The 21437-nt window shown below is 37.8% G+C and overlaps 1 protein-coding gene across 1 annotated transcript in view; it reads left to right on the top strand.

Moving 5' to 3' along the window:
* The first annotated feature begins 2471 nt into the window (after positions 1–2471).
* LOC140333112 (thyrotropin-releasing hormone receptor-like) overlaps positions 2472–21437 on the top strand; it is a 40485-nt gene continuing 21519 nt past the window's right edge. Inside the window, exons 1-2 of the mRNA XM_072414534.1 lie at positions 2472–2652; positions 3349–4237. Coding sequence (XP_072270635.1) covers positions 3434–4237 — 804 coding nt within the window. The 5' untranslated portion in view covers positions 2472–2652; positions 3349–3433. The remainder of the gene's footprint in view (positions 2653–3348; positions 4238–21437) is intronic.

Genomic DNA, 21437 nt, shown 5'->3' with positions numbered 1-21437 from the left:
TTGACAGGCTTCTGACCTGTTTTTGCTGCAGGTCACAAAAAAAGTTAGGTTTGTGGCCTGTTTGGTAAGTATGGTTTGTATACTAACCAGTTATGGCAATGTTGTTATTGTATACTACCAATTATGGCAGAAGCTATCCACCAACCATCAACTTTAGTTCTGCTTTATATGTGGCCTAAAACACAAAAGTGGGACCTGGTGGAAGACCAATGGGTGCATGGAGAAGACCAATGACATCACTTGATTACACTATATTCATTCACTGAGGAGAAGTGTCATCCCTGACAATGTAACCTATCCATTAATTAGAGTCCAGTGAATCACTGCACATTCTGCCTATATATTTACTACAGGCTGACTGACAGAAAATGCAGCCTATCCATTCTCTAGGGACCAGTGATATCACCAGAAAGAAGGTCTATGCATTGACTAGAGACCAGTGACATCACTGACAAAGCAGACAATCCATTGACTAGAGACCAGTGACATCACTGAAAGCAGACAATCCATTGACTAGAGACCAGTGACATCACTGATGAAGCAGACAATCCATTGACTAGAGACCAGTGACATCACTGACCAACCAGCCAATCCATTGACTAGAGGCCAGTGACATTGCTGAGTATGCACTCTATCAATTCATTTGAGACCAGTCACACCACTGAGAATACTGCCTATCCTTTCTCTATAGTGACATCACCGGGAACACAGCTTATCCATTCTTTAGAGACCAGTAGTGTCAGTATGAATTTAGTTTATCCATTTACCAAAGACTAGTGACAATAATAATCAATAAAATACCTATTCATTCCAGTTTCATTACATTTTTCCACCAAAGAACTACAGATTTTTCACTGTCAATTATACAGCTTTAATAGCTAGGGCGTAAAATCGTTAATTTATTTCCACATTTGTTTTTTCTGTGTGTGCTGCATATAAAACATGCTTCCTCTGCATGAGATTTATTTTAACCTACCGGGGGAGTGCAGATGGTATGATTGCAATTTAACTCCTATACAGACATTCCAATATTTTATGGTATATTAATCAGTTTAAACAAATCCAAGAGATAGATTATAGGGCTATAAAACAATTTGCTTGCACGCTAGATACGAAATTGGCAGACAGAGCAATTTCATCTGTGTTGGATCAAGTTATATAGCAATCATGAGGTTTGATGGTCCTATTCACAGATTCAATTTTTACGTAGCATATGCTGAAGCACATTGCGGCTCCCTGTGGAGCAGCAGTTAAGTGTCTTTGTGGACCTGACACAATGCCATACATAACCAGCCTCTTCTTTATATTGAAACTGTATCATTTATATTATTGATTTGTTTTCAGAACTAAGTAATGAAAACATTTACAAGAGTCGCAATGTAAATAGTAAAGTATTCAGAAAATGAAGGCAGGTATATATATATATATATATATATATATATAAAATATATAAAAATAAATATATAAAAATATAATATATTTATTATAAAGGGGCTCTAACCTCCAATTCATTACCTGTCCAGGCTGCAATGATGTTTACAGTCTGCTGCATGAAGGACGAAGAATGTTCCCCAATCTCTTCCTAACTATGATGGGACTGTACATTGTTACTTTGTAGCAAGTTAAAAGATAGGAAGTTGCATTGGATAGAATGATGACCAGATGCCTTAACAAACATGGCTCTATCTTCTAGAAATAAAAGTAGGTGAAGGAATTGCCAGGGGAAGTTCTATGATCACTGTGAGGGGAAATACTTACACTGAAGTGACATACACATTACTTAGCATACATGTAACTAACATGGAAAATATATCTGGAAGCAGGAGGGTAACCAGTGCCAGGTGTTTGTGACTGATGACCCTGGATGATGACTGAATGAAGATAGCAACTTTCCTCTAGGAAAAAGTATCCAATGTTAGTAGCACTTGATTCAAATATTTCACCACACTTTAAGAGCTTTAAGAGCGTTGAGTGTATCCCTCTCTAAAATAAATGTTATCATTCCTGACAACTCCAATTCCATACACAACTGCATACACATCTGCAGTACCTAAGACGGTAAGTAAAAATGTTTCTTGATTATTGCAATGGCATTTAAGGACAACTTGCTATTGTTATCTTTTTTTACTTGCCTCAGTCCTAATATGTGTATGTCTTTGTATATTTGGGGGTAGAAGATTGTAAGCTCCTTTGTCTGATGTAAAACAAAGGACTATAAAAGCCAAGTTCTAGCATTCCATTCCCTTATCTGGAACTTTAAGAGGTAAATGTTGGAAATTACAAGGTTGTCTTTATATTTGGTATACATAGCACCGAGTGGTGTGCAGATCTTGGTGTATATGCAGTCTATGTATTTACTGATGCTCAGTGTACAGCTGGAGGACTGAGACTTGTTCTATGGAGAGGGGGTGTAGCATGTGTTGAATTACTCTGCATGTCACTGAGCTCCCCATTCAGAGGAAGGACTGGAGGAGACGTGACTGTTGCTTTGTGAGCTGTCTATGGTACTGAATCTGAACTGCTAAATCCACCAGCTTATTATACAAGGACAAGCTGCTTCCTCTGGGTCCCCTATCAGCCCCGAACTGCACTTATACCATATACAACTGCTTCTCCCTGCAGACTCCCTGCACATCTGCAGCACCTAAGATGGTAAGTAAAACTCTTTCTTTATTATTGCAATAACATTAAGGGACAGCTTGCCATTGGTAGCTTTTCACATCTTTATTATTGTTTGGGTAGCTAATGAAGTAACTATTTATTGTCAACTTACAGGTAAAAGCCAGCTCATTGTTAACTGATATTTCAACGAGTATTATGTGCTTGGAAAGCTAAATCACCTATTGGATGCCTATATATGTCTGGGGAATAAAACTATCTTCTTTAGCAAAAGGAGTGAGAGGGCATAAGGGCAAGGGGAAGCCATTGGAAGAGCTTTAAAGAGTTTCAAGGGTGCAAAGTCTATTGATAAGTGGAACATGTTGAATGGTGTAGGTGTGTTAAATATATATATATATATATATATATTGTTTTATGATGCTAAAGCTGTGAAGGATTGTTTGTGTGATAAGCAAGGTAGTCATTTAAATGTTTTCAAATTTCAGCTGTATCATTTTTGCAATAAAATGCTCTTATACAGGGCATTGTATAAAAGTCTGAAGTGATGGGCCACTCATGATTCACCCATTATTTCTGACAGCCGAGTTTATTTTATATCAAGCCACAGTTTCTGTAATAGCCAGGCTGCCTGCGTTTTCAGAAGTTGATGTTAGTAATAGAAGCCTACAATTTTCTCTTGGTGCATGTGTTTTGGAGTGATTTCTATTAAATCATTTGATTTCTGAACAGGAAAGTTGGATTTGAGGAGGCATAACATCAACAGTCAAGACTTTTGCTTTTTCACTGCTGCCAAATCCCTGAAAAAGCTTCAGACATGGATAACTTTACAGTGCCCCTGAGTGTACATATGGCAAACGAGACTGAGATAAACCAGACTTTGGACAATATGCCTCAGAATGCTTTGGAGGTCCAAGTTGTCACCATTTTCTTAGTCCTTTTGATCTGTGGGGTTGGGATTGCTGGAAACATAATGGTGGTTCTGGTGGTCTTGAGAACCAAACACATGATGACTCCAACCAACTGCTATCTAGTCAGCTTGGCCATTGCTGACTTGATAGTCTTGTTGGCTGCGGGGCTCCCCAACATCTCAGAAGTGGTTGCCTCTTGGGTCTATGGCTACGCTGGCTGCCTGTGCATCACTTATCTACAATACCTTGGCATCAACATCTCAGCTTGTTCAATCACAGCTTTTACTGTGGAGCGTTATATAGCCATCTGCCACTCCATAAAAGCTCAGTTCATTTGCACAGTGTCCAGAGCCAAGAAGATCATTGCCTTTGTCTGGATGTTCACCTCAGTGTATTGTGTCATGTGGTTCTTCTTGGTTGACACCAAGGAAGTCAAATTTGCTGATGGGGTCCAAGTCAGCTGTGGTTATAGGGTGCCCAGGAACTTGTACACACCTATCTACTTTTTGGACTTTACTATCTTCTATGTCATTCCCTTGGTCCTAGCTACGGTTTTGTATGGCTTAATAGCACGGATATTGTTCATGAATCCATTGCCTTCTAACCCTCAGGATCTTAGCAGGATGAGTTCTAAACACCATGGGAAGCCCTATAACTCCATTAAACTTTCTTGCAAAGGCAACAAGAATACAGTCAGTTCCAGAAAACAAGTGAGTATTGGTTTAAAATTTACTCTTAGCTGTATTATTACATCTGTTGTTTATATATATATATATATATATATATATATATATATATCCTAAAAGTCATCATATGTGCTAATATAAGTTATTTAAATACCGTATGTGGTTAATGTGCGTATCTGTAAAATGTATAAAAACCGGGGGTGACAACACTGGTTGGGATTTCAGTGCACAGCTCACAGTGCACAGATAATGTGCAATCAATTAAAACAGGAAGTTAGGAGTTCTCTGGATTTCTGGTAAGATGAACGGCTATTTTTTTTCAATGGACATTGTGGATAATGCAGGTATTGCAATGATATACTCAAGATGTTTTTATTTTGACTACACTTTAATACCTAATTTTCAGCATGCTTTCATGTTATTACAAACATTCCCTGATGGGAATCAATTACTGCCATTGAAACGCATAGACCTGGAAGATTTCCATGGGAAAGTATTTGAGGGAATGTCTGATTTCTTGTTTTATAAATAGACCACCAAGTTAGATATTTTAAATCTGTTCTGCGCTCCATTTATCCTTCCCACCCCACCCTTCATCTCTTCAGTTAATCCCATTGTTAGTTAAAAAAAAAATCACTAAAAGGCACAAATACCTGTAAAAAAAAAGGAAGGATGTGTTGGGTCCAGAGTCTTCACTTATTCTATAGGAGAGTGTGAGGCTCCATGTTTTGGTATCAATGTAACTGCCTAAATGACCTGAATACGTCTAATTGGCTGTCTGGCTCTAGGGTTCTCCCAAGTTTAAGACTCATTTTGCTTGTTCATGTCATGAAGAGGAGACTGGTCAGTGCAGACATAGAGTTGGACTGCCAGTCACCACTGGCAAGAAACGTATGGCAATGGACCAATGTGAGTACAAAGGGGTTTTGAAGATTTTTCTTTCCAAAAAGAGGAAAAAGTGAATGGGTGAGAGGAATGGGCTTTAATGTTTTTATTCAGCTGTAAAAACAAAAAAAATATTAACTTTTTAACCTGCATATCTTCTCTTCTGAAGCTGCTCTAACCATCACTAGACATGACTAGCATTTCCAACCGGGAAATGCTAGTCATATGGGCCTTTCACATGGGCCTTTCAACATGTAGGGACTCCATGTAAAATCAAGCAAAAACAACTGGCACAATTTGGAAACATCATGATAATGGGCCAATTACGGTATATAAACTCAAGGGGAAACTTGATAAACATGTCCCATGGTAGAACAGGTGAATTGGAGGAACAACAATGTTAAAGCTGACATTGCTGGCTTGTTTTCAAGCTTCAAGCGGTTGGAATTTCATGCTTGTCCTTGCTTGGGACCATTTGGGACACCGACCAGAAATATGTGCAGGCCAGGTGTCTCTTCAGTTGTGTCCCCAATATTTCTGCCTTGTTCCTTCTCAACACTAATAAGGCAAGCCTTTAAAAAAAGTCCTATCATTGATCAAGGCCAGCTAGACAACTGATATCAGTTTGATGCTGGCTGGTTATAGCTGTAACTCACCTAACTACATGAAATAATAGGACCAATGGCATTTTGTGGAGAGCTAAATTGTAATGTATCTGCTTTCTGGATGAGTGGCATTCACAAATAAATCATGATTTTACTGTAAAGTGTCTAAAATTTCACATGGGTTGCAAACTAATTTAACTAGATTCACTAATTATTCAAAGAGTATAGACGCATGGGTTTGTACTAAGACTGGTGCTGACTAAGGAGTTTGCTCATCAACAGTCCACAGGCTAGATGAGCCTTAAATTAATAAAGGTTAAGTCCCCATGAAGTGGTAATTTAGTAATAAGTAGAACCAAGTGTGCTAATGCATTGCCTGAATTCTTAATTGTAATAGATACTCATAGAAGACTTGTTTGTCATTATTACTGCCTATGGTAATGCCCATCTGGGAGTTTTGGGTATCCCTGCCTCCTCTATAGATTCCAGCTACTCATGTTTTATTCCCCATAACATAAAATATATACATCTAGTAGGAATGATGGCAACTGGAAGTGTGCAGACCAAGAAGATCTCCAATAAAGTCCCTCAACGATAAAGGACATTGTCAGTTTGGTTACATTCTCCAGAATCTACCAAACACTGTCATGCCCATTTGTGGTGGGATGACCCTTTAAAATGATTGAGAAATTCATGATTTCCCCAGTATATAGTGTATTATATCTCTTCTTCTGCCAGTTGACACCCTCTGGTATAGTAGGCTTCCTTATGTGTCTCATGCTCTTGCATCAATAATGTAGCAAGTCCATGCGTGTGCTCCACAACAATAACTGGAAAGTTCTGCAAAACACAAACTATAAACAAATGTAATCAAATCCTAGTCACGTGTAACGATTTCCCTGTATAACTGAGTAACAATGATATTTATTCATTGTGAGGGAGCAGCTGCTGCATCCTGCAATGGCGAAAGTAACACGTTGATGTAATATTCTTTAATCTGTTGCTTTTGTGTGGAAGTGCTACTTTAGTCCTAAAATAATCTTCACGTTGAACAGGGTCTTTGCATTGCAGAACTAACATATCTCATCCTATTTCTTTAAGAAAACAGATCTGGTCTTTTTTTGTTACCCCCTTCCTGCACATGGTCCCTACTGCTGATTGAAGTGCTAGCTTATTTCAGACATTGTTATTTGAGCTTTGTAAGTCATTTTTATGGTGCTGATGGCCATCATCACAAGCATTTTTACCCTGACTTATTTTGCAGAGATAGGGAGGGAATGTGCCTGACCGGGTTTGTTACAAAGTAATGCTTACCAAGTGTATTGGGTCTAATACTGGTACCTTTTGGACTTAAAAAACATTTTTACACATTGTGAACAACTGCAGGGGAGTCATGACTGAAATTAGAATATAAAAGTACAAAGTCTATCTGACTGGGGCTCAATTTTGATTGATACTAAAAGCATAAAAACCTCTTCATTTATTGGTCAAGCCAGGTAGATGGATGATGGACGAGGTATAACGAGAGAGAAGGCTGATTGACAGCTGCATAATTTTATACTGCAAGTTGTACAAAGCTTGCAGTAATGGCTAGGACGAGGAGGAGGACAGGTTCCTCCCAAATTTTGGGGCATACATTGAGGAGTGTTTTATTGACTGGTGGTTGTCAGGGGCAAAACTTTACTGAAAACCATCTGCCAGTTGGAGCACTCTCCATTGAATACCCAACAACTAGGAGGAACCTGTCCTCTTCCATATCCTAGTCCCCACCACAGCAAGCTTAGTACTACACAATGCACTATAAAGGTATATAGGTAATAATTAGGAACTAATAAAATAAAGAGCCTTTACTTGCTTCATATGGACTTTCTATCTTTAATGTGGACCCAGCATCAGATATATTTCAATGTAAGGTGAAGACATACTAAATGTATGTATAATAGATCCAGGCAATTCCTTCTTCTCTCAGTGATCACAGAACTTCCCCTGGCAATACCTTAACCTAATTTTCTCTCTAGAAGATCTATCCTTGTTGAGGCATCTTGTCATCATTATATCTACTGCAGCTTCTTACCTTGTGGCTTGCTGCAGTCTGATGAGTGGAGATTAAGGAAATGCTTCCCGTTGTCTGCAACAGATTAATGACATCATCAACCTAGCTGAGTCACTTGAATGAAAATTAAGTAATGCTTTCTATTAATAAATACGGTACTCTATTTTTTTTTACATACATCTACATACTCTCTGTTGATTTATATAAGTACCGTTAATAAATAATATAACCCTCTGAAAGGTCTAACAAAATAAATTTTCCATAAACTTACACATTTTATTTAGATTCATGTAATGCTTCAAAAACACAAGTGTATCATTTTAGTTCCCTGTATAATTCTGTATGTATGGCTTTCTACCAGAAGGTCTCCTTTATGTTTGTATGTGACCCTTTACCACATCTTCTTAGATAGATGTGTGTACAACTAGCTCCTGGACTGATAAACTAAGTGACAGAATGATTGATTAAGTCATTGATTTTCATTTGGATCAAGTGACAAAGAGGTGGAGAGGTAAACTCTGACTCTAATAGACAAACTCTATTTTTGGCTATTACACTGCATGGGAATTCGTTCAACAAACTGTTGGTTGTGCTAAATATCATGCAAAGATAAAGATAGCAGCTAAAGGTTCTGTTACTCTTAAAATGTTTTTTTTTGCCTATATCACCTATTCCTTAAAGGCCCTATTTACAGATAATGCTTCAAATCAGAAGTGAAAGCTCCGTAATAGTCTAGTATTTTTATTTTCATTTCATTATATTTTTTAATAAATACCGAAATGATAAAATAATACACATCTGTTGTTTTCGCATAATTTAAGTTTAATACTAATTTAACAAAATCTGACTTTACCATTCAGTAGGACTGTAATTATATTGTGCGCAATGAACGATTGCCTATGGTTCATTACAAACTGCTATGGATCCCTGGCTCAGCTCACAGGCTATTACTGTGCTGTATTTAGTAACTAGGCATAGATGGCAACTTTATTAATGATTAAAGCGGGCCTATCACCACATTTTTCCTTTATACTGTTTATTAGGGTAGATAATAATTAGAAAATTTGTTTTTTTTTTCCCTAGATGGTATTTTTTAAATAGAAGAGAATGCCCCATCCCATTATATCTTTACTGCTATGGCGAATAGGAAGCCTGCAGCCTCCAGGTATACATAAACCACGTATACCAGGAGGCTTCAGGATGCTTCTTCTGCTCATGCGCAGAAGGGGCTTCCCTTGCAATGTAAAATAAAAAAGTGCCAAGCGCATGCATGCGGAGCGACATAGATACTTTTTTTTTTTAGGAAGAAACATCACTGGATTTTACACCTGCCCAGTGAAAGTTTGGGTGACATGAGAGGAAGCGACTGCAGCATGCAGGGGAGCTGGTGTGTAAACCTGTGGCTCAGCTGTGAGATTTCAGTACGGTAATATTGTTTGCTGCAAGTTCCATCCAAAATTGACTAATAGAAATAACATTAAAACTTAAGGACTTCAAAATTGTAATAACAACTAGATGTGATTTAAAACTGATACCAGAGCAAAACATATATAGCTTCACTGCCATGACTACCGATCTGTTCCCCACTACTGATCCTAACAGAGAGTGTTGCTAAGAACACAAGCATCAGATTCTCTCTCCTCTCTCCTGAGGAAGCGAATATTTCCGCGAAATGCGTAGAGAATTTTCCCAGAATGTATCCCACTCTGAAAGGGGGGATTATTGTGGTTAATATTGGTTTTTATGTGGTTTTATGTACTGGAATTGAGCATTGTAATGTAAATATTAATACAAAATTTTGTTATTTTTATATTTTTGTTGTTGATATTGGCCTAAAAAAATCGCGCTACAAAAATTGGTGTTTTTCGCCGTATATTCCTTTTTGCTGGGTTTATTAAGGGATGTGGCTTACGTGATATATAACATATGTAAAGGTCGAAATTTTCTTCTTCTTTGACATGAGAGGAAGCACGATGAAGACAAACAAAGATGATGGTGTCCGCTGCTTTTTCCGCATCAGAAAGATGCTATGAGCCAGGACAGCGTAGGACCAAATAGAAGCCAATTGTGGAGGGACCTAGGGCTCTGTGGTCAACACATTGTAACACCAAGCCAAATAAACTTTTGGAATATCAATCTGTCGAGTTAGAAAGTGTAAGTGGTTCTGGATCAATTGAATCTGCTTTGGTACAAATGAAAGCAACAACAAGTGGACAGGAAGAGCAACAGCAAGTCAACTACCAAAGAGGAAATTGTTTCACCACAGATTAATACTCTCTTCCTATTCTTCCTATTTTCTTTTAATAGGCCTTGTATTTTGCTAGTGCGGTAATCACTTATGGTTCTGTACAGTAGAATGGGGCGGTACCAGCAGCTTAGTCAAGAAGTCCTGACTCACCAGAATGACACATCCATATGTGCAGTCACAAGACAATTTGCTTTTTCTCCAGGCTTAAAACTCAAAAATTTGGAGGAGATACCAGGAAATGAATCTTAACGGGGCATGGAAGGGCAAAAACCCAGCATCAAGACCAGAATCTGCATCTTGGTGTAAGGATGAACAGGAGGAGCACAGGCAGAACGCTACAAGATGACCTTCAGTGGTCTACTCTTGTGCATGTTTCTGATCAAACTGCCCGAAACTTAGAGTCCGTGAGGGTGCCATGTGAGCCCTGCAGGGTTGAAAGTAGAGCCACACATGTTTTGAAATACATATGTCTAACACAAGTCATGTGTGCTGATATGAGCGCTACAAACATTAATGGCTTTTCCCTTTTTGGACACTTTAATGAATTGTTTTTGTTACTGGTGGCAAGGAAGCCACCAAAACCTGGCCATGTAAAAACCCCTAAAGCCAAGGTACATACTTCTACTAAGTATTCAAGCAGCTGCTGCCAATTCTTGAACTAGTCATTAAGCACCTCCTGCACCTTGGGATTTACACATGAGCATATGTGACAGATTTGAAATCCCCGTCTATTAGTGGGCTTTCGACTGTGAACTTAGAGATGAGGTTCCTAGCGAGCTGATTGCCTTCATAAGGCTGGGTCTGCTCCTGTGTGAATTGGAGAGACATGTCTGTATGTGGATAACTGTCTAACTGACACGACTGTGTGTTTTTGAGGTAGCAGGAGAAATAATTGTCCCTGGGCAGGCTTTGTAAATTGTTTTCAAGGTTGTTTGTCATGTACACTTTGGAATTCGCGCAAGGAAACTAGGCCTGGTGACCAAAAGATGAAGATAAAAAGTGAAGAAAGGTTGGACTGCAATGCCCACAGACTGTATTAACATAACCCACACAGACAGAAAACCAGGCTATCCTTTTCCAAATTATGAATCTTTTTATTAAATTGTGTCTTATTATAATTGTAAAACAAGATTGTTTTTTCTGTTGTGCGAGATAAAAAGTGCAAAACTTATTTATTAGGGGCAATATGGTTTGTTTTCAGCCTGTGTGACTTTAAAAAATGTTTCCTTGAGCCTGTTAGTGACAGACCATAAGAGATAAAAAGCAAGAGCAGAACTTCTATCAGTCAGCCAGGCTCAATGAACTAGCGTTTATTCCTGGGCATACAGCCAGACCTTCAACTTATTTGATATGGTTCAGAAGTAACCACATTACAAGCAAATTCCTGGATGTCTCTTCATATTCCTGCAGCGCAGAGTTTATCTGTAGATAAGAAGACACTTAGCTGCTGCCTTATTGGCGTCTATAAACGGATTTTAAAATAAGGTGTTCTTGATCGAACTTGCATATGAAAAAGAATACTGATAGCACACAAATGTGCTAAATTACAAAAGGCTAAAGCATGCTGTATTCCCATTTGGTGCATTTGAAAATAGTATTAATTTTTTTATTAACTAAAGGCTAACTTAAAAAAAAAATAAAATTGATTCTCTTGATAGGAACTATTAATCTAGTTGTGTTACAATAATCATATAATAACCCATTGCATGGCTGTGCAGTGAGGAGAATTTGTTTAGCTGTTTTAGCAGTGTGGATTTTTTACCTTTCAGAGTTTGTCATCCTAGTCAGCACTAAAATTCCAAATTGTCTCCAAAAATGACTATTTCCTGCTATCTCTCTGCAATACATACATACTTACGATGACAGTAGGGAAGTGACGGGGCCCTTAAGTTTTGATATGGGGTTCTATGATCTGTAGTTACCCCCTTGATTAATCTTGTATAAATGCACAATGCTGATACATTTTATCCAGGAACAGATGTCCCCCCCTATCAAAGGATGAGGCTTTTGATTTGGCCAATCCTTTAGAAAAAAGTGTTTGCCCTTCTATTACAGATGCGTTGGAAAAAGTTTTTTGCACAAAAGGAGATTTAACCAATGTTGCATAAGCTTTCTGCGTGATTTACCTGTCACAGTAGAAAATAAACTCCTAAAAAATTCCTGAAAAATAACAGAAAAAAGAAATCTCAGATGCTGACGCATTTCGCCATTCAGCTTTTTCAGAGGATAGCCATCACTGTGTAAACATGTGTTTATATAATAATGTTACCTAGCTACAATAAACAATGATTAATATATTCACATTAAAATGAGAAGAAGAGTAATGGACTTACATGTTCCAACAGAGTTTGAGGGGCTTAGTGAAAATGTGATTACGGAACTGAAAGAGGGTTTCCGCAGTGAATCTAAATAAATAATATCTATGGGTAGATAAACTAAGTTGAGTAGTTCTTTTCAAGTCTAGTAAAAGGACTATAGACCCCATGTTAGAGACTATATTTGGTGGAAAGGAAAGAGACTAAATTGTACAATGCATCAACCATTCCAATGCCTCTTCAACTCCCTATATTTCTGAATCCACTGATTGGTGTGGACCTGACCTACACATTTTTATGGAATGCTCCATTTTAAAATTAGCCAGGTATAGACAGGCCGGTATATTTTAAGGAATGTACCCACATGTCTGAGGACCAGTATCGAATGACGTTATTTATTTCTTGTATTTAAGGAATAATGTGCATTACTAATCTTTCCTCACCTAAACATTGTTCTCTGGATGAAAAACTGCATGACAATCTGATAATGATACCAAACAGAGCTTCAAGCACTAGACGGAAGATTCACTTTTTATTACTAAAAAAAAAATAAAACACAGTAAAATTGGTCCATTTTCAGAAGTCTTAGTTAGGTTGTGACTATTTTATAGAATTCTTTCTTTTACCAGCTTTATTATTTATTGATAAGTGAATCATTACAAAATTAAATGCACAAGCAGCAATAGAAAGACTGGGTTTCATCTGTGTGATAATCACTTGGAATGATAAAAGAGTAATTACACTCAGAATAAAAACAATTACCCTTTGAACCTTTATAAAGGGCAGTAAGATGTTTTCTTGCATACAGTAGGCTTTTGGTTCTATATGTTCTATATTCTCTATGCTTTTCCATGATGAAAGGGTGAGACTACATCTTCTAAATTTGTAATAATTTCTACATTCTATCAATACGCTGCCATTTAGGGTGACTGTCACCAAACTTAATGTACAAGTGGAAGCCAATTTGTCCCTTCAAGTTTTTTTTCAAAAATAGATACCTATATAAGTTTCAGTATCCTTTACTTTCCCTTTCCCTAACCACTACTCCCACTGCCCCCCGGCTATTTATGGGTCCCGTAGTGCCGTGGGACTGCTACCACCGATGTATGTGTGTGGGGGGACACAAGATATCAACTGTCGAAGTGACAGTCTTCTATGAAACTATAGGCAGTAATTAAGGAGCAACATTCAGCAGCACAGGCAACTGTAAAGGTAAGTAACTACAGGGAGAACATAAAGGAGGCCTGTCAAAGGAGAAAAACAGGGGCCTCCATTGTTGGTGCTCAATGACTGAGCTCTAACCGAGGGCCAAAAGAAAATTTTCAAATCTGTATCAGCTCCAAAACATGTGGAGTAAAGGGAAGTAAATACTACTGATGGGGCCAGCATCAAAGTGAATCTTACATAAAGCTCTTGAAGCTTTTACCATTGCTTGAGCTCTTTGATTGGTCTTCATGACATCTCAGACAAATGGGCATTGATACACATGATTTTTGAGAATAACAGGAAGTGCCGCTAATTCGTAATTGATACATTTTTATGTTGCACGGAAATTAAGCAAGTGGTATGCATGCCATACGCAAAACATTTCATCTTTTTTTATTACCTATTGTTTGGAGTTTGATCCCCCATTCCAAGGGCTAAAAGGTTGTAGTTGGATAGGAGTTTGCCTGGATTACTATGGTGATAGCCTACTGCTCTTTTCACACTTTGAAATTTGCAGTGCCCTACTTTTAGAACTAGTTATTTGCGAATTGCTGTAAATTGGCAAAATACAGCTAATAATTAATATATATAAAAAAACAAGTTTTATTTTGTGGGTAGCTTAAGTAGATATTCACCAGTTTGACTTTTGTTATTTATTGAGGTTACCAGCTGATCTCCTTCTCCTACTCCCTGTTTTCCCACTTGTTTTGTACCATCTTGTTTTTCACCATTTGACTTGCTGGCTTGAACTGCTGGCATTGTTGTTGTTGAGATCAAGACAGGTATGTGAAAAGTAAATCTCCCCTCCCCTTTTCTTTTTTCTGTTATACCCCTTAAAAATAAAAAAAAATAAAAAAACAATAAAATCTTTGAAAATAAAAATGTATGACGTGCATGTTATAAGATGTAGTCATCTTCCCTTCAAAGGTCTGTCCACCCAAAATTGGCATTTTCATTTTTGGTAGACACTGGAGAGCAAATCCACCAACAGATTCTTGGGAATTATTGGTGAGATCTCAATGCTGGCCGTATCCAGTATAATGGGATACACCTCCTACATCTGGATTTGTATTTATTGATTGGTATGGAGAATGTAAAAGGAGTAGCTGGACAACACAAAGTTAGGCAGAGAACTGAAGCCACTTTAACCATTAAAAATTGATGCAGCTGCTTTGGGCCCACCAGTGTTGGTGGAACACACCCCTAGGTCTTATAGCTGTAATCCATGCAGCTGAACCCTCCCTTGTAATATAAGCCTACATAGTGGCAAGAAAAGCCCCATTACATTGAAAATACAAATAGGTTGATAGATGTATTCAGACATTAGCAAGCTAGGCCCCCAAATCTTTGGACTGTTTTGAGTCTGGCAGTCATTTAAAACAATAGCCTGGTGCTATAAAAAAAGAACCTGACATGTTTGAATAATCCTTCCCTTTTGACCAAAGTTATAACAGTTTCTCAAATATACATTGCATACCACAAACAGCTATTATCAGTATAATATGAGGCTGTCCTAATTGACTACTTCTAGCAATGACATATTTGGCTTTCATGTTTATCCAATGGCATAAATACTTTCTAAACAACTGACAAGAACAAGCATGCAGCTCCGGTGTCCTGATTTTACTTTTATACCCTCTGCTTGCCTGATTTGGGTCAAAAACTACTGAGACCGGGAACACCCAGGTATTTAATATTTGTACAGTCTTAAAAGAACTTTGAATGGTTTCAATGCTCTCTTTAAACTCTGCTGCAAAAGTGCCAGTATGAAGAAGGTAGGTTGCCAGTGGCAAGTTCTCTTTTACCTATAAGCTGCAGAAGTGCCAGTCTAGAGTTTCCACCCAGCCATGTCCCTCTCCCAGGTCTTTTCTTCTCTAAAATCCCCCTAGCTCCCAGTGCAGCGTTTGTTGTGTAATCAGGCAGCTGTAAAGGATTCGCACACCATTATGTAACTACAGTTAAGAAGCAGCCGGCAAAGACAACATTATTTGATCTTAGCATAGCATGGAATTTCATGAATAAATTGTGTCAGTTAGAAGCCAGCTGTGTTTCAGCCATTATTGGTGTCTTGTGAATACTCCCCCATGCTGCAAGGTCTTAAGTACATGATTATACGACTGTACTTACCTGTCTGGGTGATTGGAATTGCACATTGACTGGCCAAATTGTACTTTTGATAATCTGAAACTGCAAGGACCTCATTGTGGTCACCATGTCATTGTGTCATTAATATTCTGATTTACCTTCCTTTCCTATGATCTCAGACATACCATATATTATGCCACTTAGGCTAGGTACACACTTGCAATATATGTCGTTAGGAAACGAATATTCAGAATTATTTTGAACAATCGTATTGTGCACAATTCTGTACATGTTGTAACAAAATGATCATTCAAATATAATCCACCAATAGTGTACAGACGCTAGATGCAGGAAGTGACATGTAAAGGAGAAAGTGTGCTGCTGAAACATCCACGATCACTCAACGACCATACACACAATAGATTACGAACGATCATCGCTCAATCAGATCCACCGGGACGGTCGTTCGTTTCCAGCAACAATCCTCTTTCGTTGGCCTTGTTGGTCAGTCGTTGTGCACTTTTTTTGTTAACAATTATCGGACGATCTGTTGATAGTTATTCATTTCCAACGATAATTATTGCAAATGTGTACGCAGCTTTAGTTTAGGTATACCTGACCATCACAACCATATGAAACTGATGGAAATCTCACTGCAAAACCACTATATGAAATTCTCTTTCCATACTAACTTTCACTAGGTAGAATTTTAGAGTGTGCCTTAGAACATATCTGGTGCTCACTAGGGTGGTGTTCACTATCTGGTGTTCACTAGGGTTGGGGACAAGACTCTGGGCTGAATATTTGAGTTCCTCCACACCAAAGTTCACCAAGATTCTGACAAAATGATAACTTTATCGCCATCAGTTTTTAAAGGAGATAATTACAAATATTTTTAATAATAACAAACATTATGTTTTCAAGCTCCAACATATTATGCAGCGATGTATATTAAATAGCCTATGAAATATTAATAAAACAACCTTGCCCAATCCAAATTTCATTCATTTTGCACCAAAGCAATCCAAAATTTGACAGTAAATTGATTGACTTTGGATAGATTCAACATCAGTGTATGGTTAGTTTAAGAAAAAAAAGTTATTTGCAACGCAAAATTCCTTACTATTCCAGTTCAAGTGACAACTCAAAAGTCCAAGAGTACAGTTGTCACCAAGACAGATATAGAAGGAAAAATTTTCCCATTATGAACACAACAATAAAAATAAAAACCTTAGACCTTCCCTACTCTATCCAAGGCTTATAATAAGTTTTGGTTGGAGATACACAATATCAGTCAGAGGAAGGTTGCCATATCTGAGAACTGATAGTCCTTCCTGCCACTGACCATGCATTGACCCTCCTGTCACTCCTTAGATTCTAGGAACATATACTCCCCGATATTTAGAAAACACCTTCACACAGAACTGAAATCAAGCAATGTAGCAGATCGTTTTAATTTGAAGAGAGAGTCGTACGTAATTTAATGCGTGACTCTGGCAAATTCAATTTTAGTCTGACATAATTTCTCATTGGCAGCATAATCACTTTAATTACTCGAAGGCCAAAATAGCTAAAGAGCCCTGAAAATGACAACCCATTTTTATACCGGGCTGAGTAAACGATTCATGCGGAAGCAGTAAAATAACATGTATCATCATTTATGCATTCAGGTACTGCACGCTATACCTTCATTATCTCAATGGTTGTACACTATATCTGAGTTCAGAGTTGGGGAGGAGGTCATGTTGGTGAGATAATTATCTTCATTTAGTAATGTTAGGTAATTAGAATCTGATCTGAATGACTGTATGCAGTGTGAGTTCAGCATACTTTACTGGTGCTATGTAAGCACTGGGACTGAATAAAATGCATGCATAAATAAATGTAGATTAAATAAACTGATTTAAAATGAACCAGTGATTGGCCCATGCAGGCAAACGCAACCAGGTAATTTAATGCAGATTGTGCAGATGGTTTAGCCACCTTAAGGACTTTCACGTTTTAAGGCTCCCAGGTTCAGATGCTTCGGCTGCATCTGACAATGGATTTGACGTGACCACTGGGTTCCTCTGTAAACATGTTTGAGGTCCAGTCTATGTGACAATTATGGCTCCTTTTATAGTGGAGAAAAGAATGTTGTCACACTAGGACAGGAAGGGTGCTACTGGCAAGTTCAATAAGTAAAAATAAGAAGAAAATACAGAAAAAGCTGCAAAATATTACAATTTTGGGGAGTTAAATATGCTTTAAAATAAATCAAGACTTATCTGAAGAGATCTTTGCAATGATAACAGTGATACATGTTTTAATTAATTATTTTGTACAATGTTCATGCCATGCTGCAGGGCCAATTATCCGATAAGCTTGTTAACATGGACTGGCACTGAGTATAAATGTAACAATAATGTGAAGCATCTGCTTTAGTCCAGCTATGCAAATTCAATTTAGGTAGCAATAGCCATCGTCGCCGTCTGCCATCACATCTTTTTCATTCTGTTAATTTTTAAGTCAGTGCAAATAAAGTTAGAAGAATGCCGGCTCATTTATGTCTTTTTTGACGGAATGCAGCGAGACAACTTGACAACGCTGCACCCTTCCATCAGCAAAGAATAGGGATTCACCATGGGCCGTGTCTCCCGTGAGCCATTTGATATCTAACAGAGTTTCCACAAACAAGACAGGCGAGACTACAAGCATCGAGAGATTAGCTATTTCATGCATTATTAAATAGGGCTACTGAATGAGCACCAAAATCAAATTGAACGTGACAATGGTTTATTTAAAGCTGATCTAACAGAAAGACTTGCAAATCATGGGAATCAAGAACACTGCATTGCCATATCTATTTATTACTTTGATTTAAAAAAATAATTTCTTACTGTCTGCCTTGTGTTACTTAGAACCCAGGAAAAGATCACATGGTCTTTGGTTACCAGTGCATCTATTTATGAAATATATACATTTATATATAATGTTTGTAAAGGTAGTCCTAGACTATTACGTGGCATGGCAGCTCTTCCTGCCCATATTATGCATGTTTCTGCTCCTACAGGTTACAACTAGCTCAGCTTGTAGTTACATAAACATACTTTGTTCTCATAGGATACAAGTCATTTGTGACCTGTGTTATGAGTGTTCTGATTAAACTCCTGCATCTACCTGCTGGCTAGTTTCTTGCCCCATTCCACATATATAAAACATTGTATATCTCTTTGTCACAATCCAGTGGCAATCATTAGCTTCCTCATGCAGGGATAACAGATGTATTCAGTAAGCATTATCAGCACAGATAGTGTATTCCAGTGTCTGCCAAGATTCATGAATTATCCATGTAATAAACTAATGAATATTAAACATTTCAGTTCAGATGCAGGGTACAGTAATCAACACGTACTTCCAAACGACTTCGAATGACACAACACAATTATAAAATTTGGGCAAAAAATATCTTGTTGGCTAATACGACCTCTTTTAATTTCCTAATCTGCATTTGAAAAGGGCATTTGCAATCTGTTGGTATTTTGTATTTTGAGGCAGTGGGTGGTGTATCTAATTGGTTATAATGTAGTCAGCAACTAAGTAAGTAGTAAGGACAAACATGACAGTTCCAGAATATGCTTCATCACAAGAAATATGGCTATACCAGATACCATACTTCTATGATGACAAGTTCAGGGCCTCCTTCAACCCTTTTCAAAAAAGGAGAAATACCATATTAGTTAGCAAGTACATTGATTTGAAAAGAACAATACATCAGATTGGGGAACATGACATATATGGGGGAGTGTGGGATAACAGAGAAAGGGAGAGTCATGCCACAGAGAGATCATCTAAAGAAGATAAAGGAAGACACAGAATGAAGGATAATTTTGGAAACATAAAGAAAAGATAAGGACATCTAAGAAGAGAAAGAGTTAGCTATGGAACATAAAGAGAACGTTATGCAAAAGATAAGGGGAGCTTTAGAAGAGAAGAGGACATCAATGGAAGAAACAGAGACAGAAAAAAGAATGATATGACAGAAAAACCAAAAAATATGGAAGAGTGTAGGACAGCTTTATACCAGAGAAGAAGCTTGAAAACAGAACATGGCAACTTTGGAGGAGAGAGCAACATTCATAGAATTAAAAGGGAAAGCTATGAAAGAGAGGAGGACAGTTATGGAAAAAGAGGGACACCTATGGAAGACAGGGGGACAGTTATGGGGGAGAGAAAGACAATTATACAAGACAAAGGACATATAGAAGAGAGAAAGGCAACAAAATAAATGGAGATATATGAATATTGAAACAAATGGGTCTTTTTATACATGTTTCACCTAAGATTCATTCAACTTCTACCCACTCAGTTTTCACATTAGATTCAGTTAGAAAATGTATGAATCATTAGGGTAAAGTTGTATCTTGGGTGAAAATATTGATAATTGGACTCCCAAGAGGGACATTTACAGAAGAGAAGAGGACAGCTTTGGAAGACAAAGAAGGAGATATAAAAAAGGGGAGGCCAACCATTTAGTAGAGAAGGGCATTTAAAGAAAAGACGGGGAGAACTTATAGAAGAGGGGACAGCTATGGGAGAGAGAACTATGGAGCAGAAAGTGACAACTATGGAAAAAATGACAGCTTTGGATATAGAAGAAAAAATAATGAAATAGAGGTATGGAGGAAAAGAGTACAGTGATAGGAGGGATGGCATTGGAAGAAACAGGGAAGGGTATGGAAAAGAGAGGGAATTGTATGAAAGTTAGAAGAACACAGAAACTTGGAAAAAGCCATCAGCAGGTCACAAATATGGAAAAATTTTAACTAGAGTTCCTTGTGTCAAAGTCCGGGAGCCTGTCTGTAGTCTATTATTTGTTCTATTTTTAATCCTAATTATAGGTAAAAAAAAACACAAATAATGTAGTTTGTGTTTATGATTTATTTTCCTCAGAGATAACAATTTATTGTGCCCTGCGCAGTGTGTACGCGCGGTCTATGCACCTGGCGGTAGTTGTTTATCTAATAATTAGTCTAATTTATGTTTTGACAGTCTAAAAAAAACAGCAACTTTGCCTTTGGACTCCCTTCTGTTTAAATCCTTAAGCGGACATTTGTTGTAGTGCGCGGTGGGGTCTGCCCGCTGTGTTTATTAGACTTGGCTAAAGAAAAAAAAAAAAAACTTAATAGAAGGATACTCCGCACTTTGTTGTCTATTAGACTGTCACGCTGTTCTGTTGCAAGAAACACGCCGAGCTGGATTATACTAGCTGGTTAGCCGCCAAGAAGAAACTGCGCACAAGCACACACTAAGTACTCCTGAGATGTGGAAGATGCTGTCTGGTCCCAATAATCCTTCCCCATATGGACTCAGAAAACACAGCACTTGCCTTTTTATGATGTGGATTAGGCTATCTGAATGATTTGCAATCTGTACAATTTATAAAGATGGTACTATTTGAGATAGGAAATGAGCTATACAACATGTCTGGTAACATATTAATAACATAATAATCTATATAGCACCAACTCATTACACATCACTTTACAAAGTACATAGAACCAGTCACAGCAGTTCCTACAAAAACCCTTGGTACACATTATAGGGCTGAAATGTTTACTAACCTGAGCCTGCTGGGGTTGTGAAATCACCCAAAGAAAGTCCATGGTGGTAATATTTTCTGCTGGGAATCTAAGTTAGAACTAGAGATTAAGCAAACCTACCTTGGTTCAGTTCACAAACTTTGCAGAATACCCCAACGAAGTGTGGAGGGGAGTCCTAATTTTCCATTATGGACATTTATTACAGTGGCTTTTATCAAACAGGAATGAGAGACCAGGCACTTCCA

Source organism: Pyxicephalus adspersus, chromosome 6, assembly GCF_032062135.1.
Source record: "Pyxicephalus adspersus chromosome 6, UCB_Pads_2.0, whole genome shotgun sequence".
Taxonomy (NCBI): Eukaryota; Metazoa; Chordata; class Amphibia; order Anura; family Pyxicephalidae; genus Pyxicephalus; species Pyxicephalus adspersus.
This window is presented reverse-complemented; position numbering and strand designations above follow the sequence as displayed.